The sequence below is a fragment of the Podarcis cretensis genome, assembly GCF_951804945.1.
Source record: "Podarcis cretensis genome assembly, chromosome: 7".
NCBI lineage: Eukaryota > Metazoa > Chordata > Lepidosauria > Squamata > Lacertidae > Podarcis > Podarcis cretensis.
In genome coordinates this window covers 38,629,459-38,645,615 of record NC_137176.1, presented here as the reverse complement: position 1 = coordinate 38,645,615, position 16,157 = coordinate 38,629,459, and the positions used below count along the sequence as shown (strand labels likewise).

Below are 16,157 nucleotides of genomic sequence, written 5' to 3'. Positions count from 1 at the left end.
TACTTGTGCTGTGTAAGCCAAAATAAAGTTCACATCCACAGAGACAATTCAGCAGATAGTCCCTGAAACCATTTTTAAGGACATATAAGCATTTAAATTGTAATTGCAGGCAGATCACTACTATCTGGGGATTTAAGGAGAAACTTATACAGAACCTAGAAATGGAAAAATGCAAAAGACTGAATGAAAACACTCGCCCAAAATGCAAAAGTTTAAGTCATAGGCTGACTTAAAGCATTTACAATTAATCTTCCTCTCTGTGATGGGTCAAACTGCGATTGCTGGGACTCAGGCTGCTTTAATCAAATATTACTGTGTGCATTCATACTACACACCTTTATAATCACGAGGAGTCCCATAATTTTGTTTCTATGTTCCTGCTACTTATAAGTTGACTTTTAGTTTCATCTTCCTCACTTGGAAACAAAGAAAAACAAATGTGTTGTCCCACCTAGTTACTGACTACAGCTGGATCTACTTTCCACCCATACTCAGTGGCTATAGTTCTTGTGCACCATATAAAGAGTTTGATCCACCACAGCTGCTATGCATGCCTTCAAAACAGTGTAGAACTGCTCCTGTTCAACCCAATCTTGGATCCATACCATTATTAGGTATCCCTCCTCCTTCAGGCTTCTGCCCCAAGGTGAGTGGGGGAACAGTTGCCCTTGAGAAGGAGAAGGTGGTGGTAACTGAAGGTGTAGGGAGTGTTTGCTAGATATAACAGAGTTCTTCCTGGTGAGAAATAAGTCAGGGAAATGGGATTTGTACTATACAGTCCGATGATCCCTGGAAGGAAAGGGTGTTCCTGAGTATGTTATAAGCATCTTTGCCAGTCAAGGCCTACTATTTTGTCTCTTTCAACTCTTCCTTACCACCAATAACCCCTCACCCTTCTCAGTGATAATTCCCTACAGGGTTGCCATATGCCCTCTTTTTTCCAAGACATGTCCTCTTTTTCATGGGTATGTAAAATGATAGTTGCCACAGTGAACCATAGTTAAAAGTAGAAGTCGGCAAATGTGTCCTCTTTTTTGCTTTTCAAAATATGCCAACCCTATGGGGCAGAGTCGGCTAGCAGTGTGGACAAGCCACATTATGAACTGAATCCAATTTCAGAATGATATGGACCCAGCTCATAACGTGGGGAAGCTTTCTAGTTCTTCTTATGAATTTCTCGACTCTGAATTCACTTGTGCACAAAAACTGGACACACCTTTTTGATGGAGGCTGCTAGATTGGAGTGCTAAACAGAGTTGTCTTAGATGCAGCTGGATTTGGCAACCTGTAATGCCAATGCAGAGGCACATTCAATTGCCACTATTTACTATTGCTATGAGGTCCTTTTCAATCCCTGCTGAGATGCAGGTTGTTGGACTTATTAATAAGAAAGGTACTTGAAAGGTCTAAATGACTGATGCTCAGTCAAGTAATGATACACAATTAAGATTAGGTACCTTTTAACACCCTAATAAATTAGGTACCCTTAAACATCCTAGTCATGTGTGGACAGTTGAAAAATACCTAAGTGCAGACCTGGTATTTGGGGCAGGTGCTATGGATTAAATAACTAAAAGAACTTATAAAATAGCATAAATGATCAAAAGCATATCCCTCTCAGAACAAACAATATTCCTCCATAAGTCTACAAAACCTCCATAAATTCCCACTTATTCCTCCATAAATCTACAAAACCTACTGAATGCCATTCAATCCTTTGAAAGTTGCTGCACTGCAGTCTGATTGCAGTGCACAAATTAAAATAAACTTTAATATATATATAATGAGATGGGGAAATACTTCAATACTAAACTTGACTGCAAATCTCCATTTTAGCCTCACAAATTAAACCAGATGATTTGACAAAAGGCATAATTGGTCCACAGCAATTAAGATTAGGAAAATCTTTCATGGAGGCACTTAATTGAATGCATGCTATTCTTTGAATCTCAGAATCCTTTAGCAAAACATTTTGCTTTAATAGACAGAAAGGGGGGAATTACTCCAGCAGATTCTGCCTTTATAAAAGGCAATGTTCAAAGGAAATAGGAACAGCATAAGTAGCAATCCAAAATATTTTTACTGGTAATGTTCAAATGCTGTTCTGTTGAAATCATTTTAAAACAAACTAATGACATATTTCCACTTTTGTTGTATGGAGTGCATTAGTGCACTTATTCTACTATCAACAGCATAAAGGCATTAGGTAAACTCTAATAAGCCTACCAATAATCTGTTCACCAAGTGACTAAGCTTATTGTGTGCAACTTCCATCCTTCTTGCACACAATAAAGATGCTATAATGGAGAAAGCCAACATGTGGTGAAAAGTTTGAACCAACTTGGCTATTGTGTGATCATAATATTCCCTGCATGAAAAATATAGTTACATTATCCAACATTTTCATCATAAAAGGAAGATGATTACAGCTTTTTCAACCATTATAAGCCACTCTATAGCAATAAACAGAAATGGTGTGTATTAAAAAATGCACTGTAGAAAGCCAAGAATAAATTCAGAAAAAGTGCTGTTTTCTGTTTTTAAAAAAGGAAAGGAGAACACACATATTTCTATTTCCATTAAAACTATCTGTTTAAGTTATATCTCTCTACTTTGCCCAATTGGTTGGCCAATACACACACTGTTAGTCCAAGTGTGATTTGTTTGAAAGTGCACCCAATAAAGTGACCACAGTCTCTTTTTTACCAACAAGCTACAAGTGAGGTCATGGTTTCTTATTAGTTTATGAATCATCACTTGTTTTTAACTATGGTTTGGCATTATGCATAAACACAACAGCCTTTTTCAATCATGGTTTGGCCACCACACCCCAGACACTTGCCAAGGTACAAAAGTACAAGGCAAGATCAACTGGAAAACAAACTAAGCTTTGGAGAAACAACCCATGGCTTGTTTGCTTGTTTGTGAGATAGTTCACAGTTTGCTGAGCAAACCATGGCTTTATGTTAAGTCGGAATACAGCCACTGTCTTAATATTAAAACCATGTTATGTCATTATATCACCAAATTCCACTCAGTATTAATACCAAAATATTTCCTCTAAAATAATTAGAGGTTATACTCACCAGGTGTAAAATTGTATCGTGCAGAAAATCCCAAAGATTCAAGTTCACCATCAGCAAAAAATTTAATCCACAGGAATCTACCACTGGATTTTATTTTGGGTGGGTTTTGTTGTCCACAGAAACGACCAATTATTGGGGAAAATCCAAAAGGTCCATCCCGCACTTCAATATGATCAAATTTACACTCCCACGAAGGCTCTATGGAATATTTTTCATCAAAGTGTAACTCAATACACTGTCTTGGGGCAGCTGAAATTTAAAATTAAAACAAAACCATTAGTTTTATTGTCTATGTTTGTTTTCAAGTGCAGTATCTGTCTATCAACTACCTGACACAATATATTCTTAGGGTTTGTTTGGTTTTTAAGGAAAAGTAACTTAGTTTATGTTCAGAAGCTACAATGTTTGGAGTAGACAAAATGCATTTCACATTATTAATTTGCAGGATCTGTTGATTTTCCTATGAAACTCTATTTTGTTTTTGTTTGTTTTGTTTTTTTAAACCCTACTGGATTTTATGTTCTGGGACAACACTTAGCATCTTATAATACAACCATCAGGAAACTAAGAACCTAAATCTTTGTGTACCCAAAGCTTTCTGTTCATGACCCTGTGCTTGCTTGAGCTCTTCTCATAACAGCAGAGCAACTTTTCTAGCGAGCTTTGACAAAGCAGAGGAGAGGCACCTGCTATAGGAAGTGGTCCTCGGAATTCCTGGTAAAGGTGAATGGAACTCTAAGCATAACCCTGGGCAATGATTCTACAGTTGTTGGCATCCACCTGTCTCAAGAGACAATGGAGTATGCCTCCGGGGATGATGTCAAACTGCTGCATTTACAGCACTGAAGTGACACCCCCAGGACTCAAGCCTGGACAGTGTGTATGTAGGTCCTGAGCTCCCCAAATGATGAGGCCCACCTCTTGGCCTTGCTTATGTGGTCCAAAGGAAAGCAGAATAATACAATTGGCACCAGCTTGGCTGCAGAAGTTGTGAAAAGGAGATGTACAAGGCACCATCCAACTGTCTTAGGGACTCCATTCTGGATTTGTGTAGGGTTTACTCCCTAGACTTTCTTCTCTCAAAGATATCCTGCAAGGCAGTGGAGGTTTAGGACCAGAGTTTTCTTTCTTCTAGATGGGCTACCATCTCAGGCTGAGTCCCATCTGCCTCTATAGTAGTGCTCCTAATAAAGAACAAGGGCAATGCTCATATATGAAGGCCTAGTCCTTCATTCTATTTAGCAACAGACATGCTGATACTTATGAATGAAAGAAAATGCTACCATAAAACAGACATGTACAAACAAAGCAATTTCCAAATCTGTTTTGTAATCTGCCACCCACCTGCCTGCCCAAATCTAGTAGTAACTGCCTCAGAAAGTGGCAAGTTGTACCTGTCTCTGTTGTGGGACATGCATGCAGGGAACAAGGTCTACTTGTTCAACAGGAATACTAGCTCCTTCTACACATACCCTAAACCTGTTCTGGGTTTAGAGGGCACAGGGGAAGGAGAAGGAGGGAAAGTCCCATTGCACAAGCAGATCTCATTCCACACATGCAATAATTTAGCTGTATCTTGCCCTATGTACATGGTCACCAAAGCACAGCACTGCATTGGTGCAGAAATTTCTAAATCAATTATAATTTTCAGCATCTATTTTGACTTCCTAAATAATGAAGAATTGGAATTTCACTCCAGAAAGTTAAAGACAGATGTAATACAAAAAGAAAAAGCTCCAAGGATGTCTTCTCAGGGTATATTTCAGGTATTTGCAGCCTGAATCATTTAGGGCTTTAATGTGAGCACATGAATTGGGCCCAGAAATCAACTGGCACCCAGTGCAGCTGTTTTAAAACAGGGGTTATATGAAATCTGAAGGGAACCCCAGACACCAATCTGGCTGCTGAGGTTTGGACCAATAGAAGGTCCTAAGTCATCTCTAAGGGCAGCCCTGTGTAGTATGTATTACACTAATCCATGGGTAGGCAAACTAAGGCCCAGGGGCCGGATCTGACCCAATCGCCTTCTAAATCTGGCCCATGGATGGTTCAGGAATCAGTGTGTTTTTACATGTGTAGAATGTGTCCTTATATTTAAAATGCATCTCTGGGTTATTTGTGGGGCATAGGAATTCATTCATTTTTTTCCCCTTCAAAATATAGTCTGGCCCCCCACAAGGTCTGAGGGATAGCGGACCAGGCCCCTGCTGAAAAAGTTTGCTGACCCCTGTGACTAATCCAATTTGAAAGTTGCCAGAGCATGGAATACATTGCCCAGGTCATCTCTGTCCAGCAGGGGCCACTGCTGACCAACCTTCTGGAGCTGAAAAAAATTCATTCCTAGCCACTGAGGCTACCTGAGTCTCCAGTGACTGTTGAATCCAAGAACCCTCCAAAACTGTGAATCTGCCCCTTCCAGGTGAATGCAATCCCATCCCAGGCAGGCCCTTGCTCTGCTTCCTAGACATGAGAATTTGGGACACATAACACCTATGTCTTTTCAGGATTCAGTTTATTGGTCTACATCCAACCCATCCCTGCTTCCAAGTGCTGGTCCAACACCTCAGCTGGTTCTCCTGATTCATTTGAAGCAGAGAGACAGAGCTGGGGATCATCTGCATATTGATGACACTTCACTCTTAATCTCATAGTGACAGCTCCCAGAGGTTTCCTATAGATGTTAAATAGCATGGGGGACACCACAGGACAACTCCAATGGCACTGAACACTAGCATTCTATAGCTACTTTATGGAAACAGCCCTGGAGGTAGGAGGGGAACCACTGACCTACAACCCCCTGAGATGCTCCAAAAGGATACCATGGTCAACAGTATCAAAAATCAATGAGGAGAATGAGTAGCGTCACACTCCCCCCTCCCAAATCTCCAAGGCAGTTTTAGTGCCATGATTGAAGCTAAACTTGTCTGAAGCTGGACTGCTACCTTGTCCACTGGGCAATAGATGTTTAACACTTATGGATCCAGGGAGGTCTTCCTGATCAGGGGGCATACCACCAACTCCTTCGTGGTAAATGGTACTGACAATAGCAAAATGAATTAAGATACTGAAGCGCTAATTAATTATACACATTATGTAAATGTTTCACTTTAACTCCTAGAGCTGTTCAGGTTTCATCTTCTTCTATCTGTAACAACTACATTAACACCAGAACCCTACACATGTCCTCTCAGAAGTAAGCCCTGTTAAGTGAATCCAAAGTTAGTGTGAGTTGGACTCCAGCCCACGAGGCTTTTAAAAAAAATAGATTAATATTATTAAAAAATTAATATATTACAGATTTTAACCCCTGCGTTTTATGGTTTACCCTGTAGGAATGTTTAAACTATACAGCCATTCACCTCATAGCCATGCTTTGGATTAACAAAATAGATTGAGCTCCGGAGAAGCACTATGTGATGGCTCAAAGGATTATTTAAGAGCTTCCTATGCCCTTTGCCAGAGAATGGGGTCACATGACAAATTAAAAACAAGAAACAGAATTAGATTCCCTGTTTTAGAAAACTTTATCTCTTCATCGCCTAAATCTAAAATAAAAGTTATCTTGCCAGAAAATCCAGCCAAAGTCTCTTTTTCAACAAAATGTGATTGAGCTAAGTATCCTTTTCTTTTCAGATGATTTTTGACTGTTTGTTTCCTGGTCTTCATTTTTACTTCTATTTCAATCTTCTGGTGTGCATGCAGGTGAATCCACAAGACAATACTTCAGGTTTTCTTGTTTTTAGTTCAGGCTCGGAGGCAGACTTATTTGAGGTCCCATCAGGAAAATTCTAACACAGCATGGATTTTGCACAAATGATCTGTAAGTTGTCATATGCCAAAAAGTGGTCACTTTTTAAAGATCTTGGAGTGCAAAATACATGTGTGGTATTCTACAGTAGACACAAACACAAAAATCACAGTTGATTCTAATCCTGTTGCCATCAGTGCAATGGACTAGAATTATGTTGCATTGATGGCAACAGCATTAGAATTCTAGCACTTCACCTTCACTGAATTGGAGACCCTGGGCACACAATACACAAACAATTTACAGTGGTACCTCGGGATGCGAACGGGATCCGTTCCAGAGCCCCGTTTGCATCCTGAATGGAACGTAAGACATGACGGTGCGACTGTGCATGCACAGGTTGCGTTTCGCCGCTTCTACACATGATGTCATTTTGACCACCTGCGCATGCGCAAGCAGCGAAACCCGGAAGTAATACGCTCCATTACTTCTGGGTCGCCGCAGAGCAAAACCCAAAAGTGCTGAACCTGAAGCGTATTTATCCCGAGGTATGACTGTCTTTATTTTTTACTCCATTTAAAGTGAGCAGGTACAGCATGAAAGATTGCATTTCGCCTTGACAACACAACACAACTCAGTGGATGGCTACTCAAGATGTCTAAAACATTAACTTCAAGTTTACAGTGGCAGCTTATTTAATAAAACAGAAAATACCACAGTGTATACACCCTCAGCTGTGAGAGGACTACCAACATATGAACCAACTTTGACCCTGCACTCATCATCTGAGGCTGTTCTTCATATGCCCCCTTCCATGAGAATTCTGGACAGTGGCAACACAAGAGTAGCCGTTTTCTGTTGTGACTCCCTTTGCAGAATGCTTTTCCCAAAGGGGCTCACCAGTGCCATCACTCTACATCTTTAGGGGCAAAAACTTTCCTCTGTAACCAGGCTTTTGGCCTTTAACTATCCGTAGCTTTTATAAGTGGGGGTGGCACTTAGTCTTGGACTTCTGATGCTTCTCTCCTGGCCTTACAAAACCCACCAGACTCTGCTGCCTGATCTGTCACAGATCAAGCACTTTCTAACTCTGGCCATGGCTGCACTCAGAGACCAGGCACTTTTAAAATCACAAGTTGGCTGCTCTAGCTGAAAGCTTAAGCAAGCAGTTTTCTTTTCTTTATTTAAGCAGTAGTTGAAAGAGCTGTCCAACTTTCCCTAGCTTGTCTCTCATAGGACCCTGCAGTTGCTACTGCAGTGGATGTCTCTGCTTGTAATACAACACTTGAAGTCCAGGATGATATTGAGCTGTTCATGTGCTAACAACCACAGAGGTTACAAAAGAACCAATTGTAATTGCACCTTACTTGCATTGTATCTTATTGTTGTTTCTCCATAACTTTGGTGAGAGAAAAGGAAGAAAGTAAGAGCTGCATGGCCTCAAACAGACATATTATTGGCTGATATAGTTTGCTGTGGCTGAGAAAGTCTATTTAAGTTCCATTATTTTTTTTAGGGGTCAGGGGGCTGAGTTCTGTACCAAAAGTAAAAGCCTAAGATGCAAGGAAATGTTGCTACAAAATTTAAAGGCTATATAGTGCAGCCATTCTGTGATGAGCTTTTACTACTTGAACTCTTAGCAATCTTTTTAATTTAGGTTCTAATTACCTTTCTTCAAAGACTCCTAATAACATGGGAAAGACTGCTTAATGCTTGCATGTCTTGTCATCTTTTTCATCTAATTATCTTATACAAGTGCCATCTTGAGGTTTTACATCTGCTTAAAAAGGCTTTGGGTTCTAACTAGAAGCAGAGGAACAGTTGCAGTGAAATAGCCCCATACAATTAAGGCTTTAATTCTTACCAGCCTGTAATTTCATGTAGCTGACAGCTGAAGCTAAGCAAAAAATCTGTTTCAGTTTAACAGAATGTCTGGAAAGGAGAGATTGATCTAAAAATCTCCCCTTCATAAATGTGAGCTGGTTCCCTACTAATGGATTGGAATAATCCTTGATATCTCCAGTTGCTCAGCAATTGAACAGAGGAAGCTAGGGTCATTTTTCTTTCAAACGGATATTCTCTGCTGGCTTTGAAGAATGCATTATGAATACAAGGAATGTGAATGGAATTAGTGAATATTATTACTCAAGCAGATAATTATATAGATGTGCTTTGGAACAGCAAAATATCATTGCTCTTCAACACAGATAGTGTTACAAAGGAAGAAGAAAAATGTTATTAGCTTTACAAAAATGGAGATGGTCTTCAATGGAATGCTGCTGCAAATTTTGCATGGCTTATAGTACATCAAGCCCAATACATCAAGTTCATCCACATTATAGAAATGTGCAGAGTGGAAGGTTTAATTTGTGACTGCTACTGCTGTTTTAAAGCATTCTCTGTTTATGATAACAAGCAAGAATTTAAGTGGAAAAGAATGACCAAGCATACATAAAACATTCTGAATGATACAACCCTACATTTCTTTCCCTTTTTTTGTAGGAAAAATGTCCACTACACATGTTACATATTTTTCCTAGTATAACTAAGATGCTTTCTGTCTAGAAGCATCAAAGGCCTGTATCACACAGACACATGTGGCTGCAGCTCCCTGTTGGTACACTTGGTGGCAAACCTGTATATGCTGCCAAGCACTGTGTAAAATTGCCCTGAGTCTAGGCATATTATGTATTTCACAGAAGACACATTCACTGTTATTGCAACATAAAACCCCAGCCACATTCAGCATTCAGTATTGGCCTTAATACCACACTATTTATGGGAAATGATAACTTCCATTCAATTACCATCTTGCAGTTTTGTGTATTGCACAGTTTTTCTTTCAGGAATATTTCTAAACACACACACACACACACACACACATGCCACCAGACCTTCGTCTAATAAGATCAATGCAATGCTGTCCATTGGGCTTTATATAAGATGAATATGAAATTATATATCCTAATTTACCCTAGTCATCTGAGGAATTTTCAAAACATGGTGTACTCAAAAATCTGCATTAAAAGAAGTAAAATGTCAAGTGCACTATTTAACCAAAGGAAGGGGTAAATAATGATAATAATGATGATAATTACTAGAGTTGAAGCAGGGGTATGAGATATGGTTTCTAAATTGTTCGTGCTCTCTAGTCTGTCTATTACAGGTTCAAGTTCTAAAGTGTGTGAATGGTAACTTTCAGAATGAAAAAAACGGTCCTTGATTATTGGGCTTGGCAAAGTCAAAGGGTAAAATAAGGTACTCGTCATATCATGGTACTTGGACTTTAAATATGGAAACTGATGTCTCCCAATCACAGCTCAAGGGTGACTGGAGATGCTGTGCATGCCAAAATGGAATTTTGGAATGTCATGGTGGACAAGTCTGTCAGTGCCTTTTGGCCACAGAAGCTAAAACTGCAACCTCTTATGTTTAGAACAACAGCCTACCTCTAACTACAGATTAACACCAAATCTTAGATAGAACTGTTAGTCCCTTCATGTGACCTGAAATCTCTTTCAGGCCACTGTGGTTAAACAAAATTGGGTGCCAGATGGACCACTGGTCTTATGCAGCACTGCAATTATTGCACTGTATACAATATCTCACCCTTGATCTAAGTATTTCCCTATACCCAAGACTCCCATTACAGAAGAAACATAGATTAATCACTACTTGGTATTCTTTTTTTTCTGTTTATAAAACTTTACTTCCTCCAGGCATAAATATCTAGGTAATCATATGATCTTCATCTCCACTGAAGCAAGCTGAAGGCTTTCAGATTCTTCTTTTAAAACAGTCTCAGCCTGAGGGACTACTGATTAGTTTCTTATATTCTGAAACTTAAAACCCTGGCAGTCACTCATGTTTATTATATAGAAAGATATTACAACTTACATATTGCCTCAGCTTTCCTGATGACGTGTAAAGCATACAAATCTTACATCATATCTCATGCAGACAGTTTATTATTGAGCTATTCATGATACATTTTCTTAGATTTAAGTTTAAATACATGTCATTAATTTAATGATGGTTGACTTATTTATGTTGTTTGATTTTTAATTGTATGGCTTCTTTTTTGGAAACCATCTTATGAAGGCCATAAATGGTGGCTTACCTTAAAGAAAGAATTATAACATAGGAAAACTGAATTAGCAGTTGTTTCATTTTGTCTACAGGATTTTGAAAATTTTTGAACAATGTGGGGACTTGGACAATAGGCATCAGGAAAGATCCATGTTCTCAGAATTCATTCTAACATTTGTTAATACTTCTGTTTTCCCAATACACCTAGTTCTGTTCATCTATTTGTAGATCACTATAATCAGTCATTTCCAGATTGGCCCCAGGAAATAAGAGATACTCTTCTTACAAACAGTGATACTCTTTCTTTTCTTTTTAAAAAGCAATTTATATTGATAAACTAGCATTTTAGACTCATTTTTTTTAATCTGTCAATAAGGCAACAAGAGAGATGGGAAAGACTAGTAAGTATATTGCCATGCCATGTATCACCTACTGGCAATGAAGTATAGCAGCTGTTACTCTCAGTGTTTAATCTTTTTATTTTAGCAGTACTCTCTGTTGGCCAAAAGAGAGTGAGTAACAGATTGGAAGCTGCCATTGCATGGTACTATGTGCCCTTGACTGTGTAAATTGTTTGAATATGGCAGTTTCCAGTGCTCTCTTTCTATCTTCAGGCAGAGAAAGAAAGACGAAGCTGAGACAAAGCCAACAGATGCCATAATATAGATTTTCTTTTCTTTTCTAATTGGCTGTGAAAGCATAGTAATGACCGAGGTCCAAGAAGATGGCTATTTTCCTCTACCAACAAACCCCCTCCTGCTTTATTAAGTCTTTAATTAAAAATAAATACCACCAAAGCACTGCTTTTTTGGCAACACAGGCCTGTGTGTATCTCAGAAGCGTGCGTGTACTCACTGTACTATCTGTGTGTGTACTCAGAAGTAAGCCCAATTGCATTCAATGGGACCTGCTCCTGGGTATGTATAGGGTTGCAGCCACATTTGACCAAACTGTCATTATCCAAAGGTAAATATTACAGAAGAAAATACATTAATTATGAAAAAGGGTAATTTAAGAATGAAGGACTTGGGTAATCACCTTCTATAATGTAGACACACTCTCTCTCAGGAGGATATTTGTTGGGGTAATTTGGAGAAGTGAAGATGCCTCCTTCTGGGTATTTTGTCCACGTTCCACACTGTACTGTCTTTTGTCCTTCTGACGTGGTTTGCTTTTCTGGTGGGGAAAAGATTACAATAATGATAGCAGATGTAGCTTACACCTTCTGGTTTTATATATATATATATATAAATAAATACCATGGGTCCTATTACCATCTTGCTCATTTTTTAGTCTATGGCAGTTTTCCGCTACAGCCACAGATGAATATGCTTAGAACTCAGCTGTCAAATATATGTGCCATAGGATCTCCCTTCATAAGAATTACACAAGCAGGTGGGAGAGGAAGCATTCTAGAACCCAAGGCTCTGGTGAAGGTTACAATGGGCACAATATTGTTGCGTGCCGCCCCAATCTCCGAGCAGTGCAAGATTCCAGGGGTTCCAGGTGCTTACCCAGAATTTGTGTTTCCTTCAGAATGAGTCACAGTGGAGACTGTGGTGTCTTTATAATATATGGTTTATATACATATATACAATCTGAACCTATGATGGAGAGCTTCACAGCATTAACACCCCAAAAGGGTCTTGTTTCTCCCGCAGCCACAGCCTTGGATTCAAACAATTCTCTGACTCTTTATTCAGCTTGCTGCTTTGCTTCTAGCCCACATCACTCCAAACTCTCTGCCTTCATCTCTAGCTTTGTCTTTCTAACTATTCGTGAGTTGAGAGTGGGCCCCCTACCCATTCATTTTTCATCTGGCACACAAGACCTTTCCTCTGTTCCTCTTAATGGCCCATCAACCAGACCAAACACCTCATCAGGAAGCTAGCCTGGCTTATATTTTAATACCTATTGGATCCAGGGGTTAAAAGGGTCTAAGCATAATGCGCCCCCCCCAAAAAAAAATCATAACAATACATTTAAAGAAGAGGAAAAGAATTGCATGGAGATTCTTACTCCCTTTCCTATATTCCATCTCACAAAATACATCCTTTGCATAGGAGCCATGCTCCAGAGTTGCTGCCTATAATGGTGAAAATGAACTCATTAGATAGACTGGGAGACTTTTCCATAGACAGCAATGGATACTGGAATAACAGAGTATTTCAACTATTCATTCATTTTTCTTTGTATTTAACAAAATGTAATTACTGTTTGATTGTAAAAAAACAACAACAACAAGCCTCTAAGTTTACAAAAATATAAAATTAAAAATTAAAATCATTGTGTTTTAAAAAAGAAGTCAAAAACATTTTTTTAAAAGTACAGTAATTGTGCAAAAGTAATTGTGCTCCAATTTCTTGGGCTGGATTGGGAGGGACTGTGAGACTTACTGACTTTCAAGCTGCATAGGCAGATGGCTACATTTATGAAGGAAATCTTGGATTTCTATTAATCTGTCCTGAGTTGCTTTTTCCTCTCTGTTCTGTATTCAGAGGACTGTGTTTGCCTGAGCCTTAGCCTGGACTAAGGATTCTGAGCCCCTGTGTTCTGATTCAATACATGATATGCAATCACAGAACATTTCAGGATTTGGGCCTCTGCATTGGTCCTTAAACTGCGAGTCATGATTCGCAGCTTGGGAGTTTAGACAGCCAATCACGTTGTGAGTGTGAGTGGCCCAGGCCTTTAGAAATGTATACAAGCAGTTGCTTTGCCCCTGTGGTTCATTCTGTTAGTTCGATAAAGGTTCTTGCTGTTATCGCTGTGTACTTCACTCTCTCTCTGCGTAACTCAGTTTATCCCTTCAGGACAACATGGACTATCCCATCTAAAAGGCACAGGATGATGGTAGCACGATATGTTTGTGTGCAATGGTACTTGTGAAAGAGTTATGTTGGAATGCTGCAATAAGTAGATGCAGAAGTAAGTAAAATAATTTTGGTTAGACTTGGGGCTTTGCGCATCCCAGCAACTGCTCACATTGGGTAGAAATCCTGCTAGACAGGAACATTTCTATATCGTACAACCGTTAGACTAGGGCCTGAGAAACTAGGATTCAGATTCCCACTCAGACAAGAAACTCATTTGGGTGACAATGGGCCAATCACTGCCTCTCAGCCTATCCTACCTCACAGAAGCATTGTGAGGATAAAATGGGGAAAGGGAGACCCGCACATACCACCATTGTTTTTTCAAGGGAAGTGGGATACAAATGAATAAAATGGGAGAGTGGAGGTGAAAGGGTAGTGTTTTAGTTTGAAATTTTTAAGATAACATTTTAGTTTCCTGTTGATTATGTTGCTTTGAATGTATACTTTATATTTAACTTTCTTCAGTAATGTTTTGTTCTGGATTGTTTTATTTGATGTTTTAATGTGTTGTAAACTGCTTTGAGATTTTTCTTCTTCTTCTTAAAAGTATAAAGCACTATAGAAATGAAACAAATAACAACAGTAATAATTTAAGAATAGATCACTAATTACAAGTATTTTTAGAGAGCTCTCAGAAAAATCTCCCGCATTCCCTACTATCACTTGAAAATTCTAAATTGGCAAACAGTGTTGAATACACTATATTAGATTGATATAAGATTGGACTACAATGGACTGTTATTTTTTTATTATACTTGACTATGAATAGATTTAAATTTAAAGAACACTCTCTGTTCTGGTGGAGATGCTGAATTTGTATTTCCAAGTCAGACAAGAACTCTCAAGGATGTAATACTCACTTTATATTTGAGGTGGACAATACAAGCCTTCCAGGTTACAAGCCAGGAAACATGAATTTTAGTGACATCATAAGTTGTACCTTGTACTTGGGGACAGGGCTGCGTTGCTTTCTGCATTTTTCAGATCTGTGATTCACTGATTTTATAAATGTAGCCACCACAGATTTACTTTGTCCAGGTATTTTATGGCTATCAGCTAATCATTTCCTTTTCTTTTCCTTTCTTAAAAGGTGCTCTTGTTTCTTCCTGTGTCCTGGACTTTCCTTACTTCAGACCAGCATTAAATAATCTGATCAGTATGGCCACTATCCATACTATCTGTAAATAAGGAATCTTGTTTACTACGTTTTTAATTATTATTTAAGCCTTAAGTAGGCCTAAGTTTTTTTGTTTTTGTTTTGAAGTTCCATAATCATTTTTAGTTGTCAAGGATGCAAATATTAAAAGACAATCACTAAGCTGAATAAAAACATAAACATAAACCCAGTTTATGCCTTAAAGGCTTGAATAATTTAAAATACTCTAGATAATGGAAATATTCTCCATAAAAAACTTACCTGCTCCTTTTTTTGTTGCCCCAGCCCAATGTAGGATGATAAAACTTGCTACAACTGAAAAAAATAAAGAAATATATTAGTTATAATAATAGATTTGTAACAGCAATCAAAAGAGCTACAGCGTTTTACAAATAATAAACAAAGAAAGAGCAATTTCTGTATATCTGTCTTGTAGTTGTGCTTGGCTATGTGATCTGATTTTTGGATATGAACAGCGTTGAAGATCAAAAGGCACATTGGTGACAGGAACACAATTTAATGCTCTTTGATTGAACTGGGTATTAATTTAGATAGAAGTTCCTCATAGTTGTATGCACACTAGAAACCATTACTATTGGTGTTACTTAGATCTGACATTCCACTTGCTACAAAGACACAATAATTGACTGAATTATCTTATTGTGACATTAACCCAAGTTATTAGCATCTGTTTGGTTCACAAACATGTGAACTGGTATACTACAGTAAATTCTCCAGTGACCTCTGTCTTTCAGTATAATTTTGTTAAATATTATGGTTTTGTCAACATGGTCTATTCTTGGTCTGTTTTTGTAATTGGTCTGTCCACAGGGGAGGCTCCTCTGTTGGGCAAAGTGGTGCATAACCCTTCCAAGAGCCCCCCAAAATCTCCAGAGCCATAGTCCAGCCTTTCTCTTGTCACCCACAGTCATTATTAATACATTTCCACTGACTGAGGGGCTTCTTAAATGCTTCTGCCCATCTCTGCTTAGACAATCAAAATACCGTATTTTTTACTCTATAAGACACACCAGACCACAAGACTGGAGGAGGAAAACAAGAAAAAAAATATTCTGAATCTCAGAAGCCAGAACAGCAAGAGGGATCGCTGTGCAGTGAAAGCAGCAATCCGTCTTGCTTTTCTGGCTTCTGGGATAGCTGCGCAGCCTGCATTTGCTCCATAAGACACACACACATTTCCC

The 16,157-nt window shown here is 38.8% G+C and overlaps 1 protein-coding gene across 3 annotated transcripts in view; it reads right to left on the bottom strand.

Annotated features, from left to right (window-relative positions):
- The window catches only part of NETO1 (neuropilin and tolloid like 1), a 103,839-nt gene that overhangs the window by 77,795 nt on the left and 9,887 nt on the right, over positions 1 to 16,157 (bottom strand). For all 3 annotated transcript variants that reach the window (XR_013840468.1, XM_079982951.1, XM_079982950.1), the window contains exons 2-4: positions 15,217 to 15,270; positions 11,962 to 12,099; positions 3,087 to 3,335 (exon numbers count right to left, since the gene is read on the bottom strand). Coding sequence is in view for 2 of the 3 variants with exons in the window: in XM_079982951.1 (XP_079839077.1) it covers positions 3,087 to 3,335; positions 11,962 to 12,099; positions 15,217 to 15,270 (441 nt within the window). In the remaining variant the exon portion in view is untranslated. The remainder of the gene's footprint in view (positions 1 to 3,086; positions 3,336 to 11,961; positions 12,100 to 15,216; positions 15,271 to 16,157) is intronic.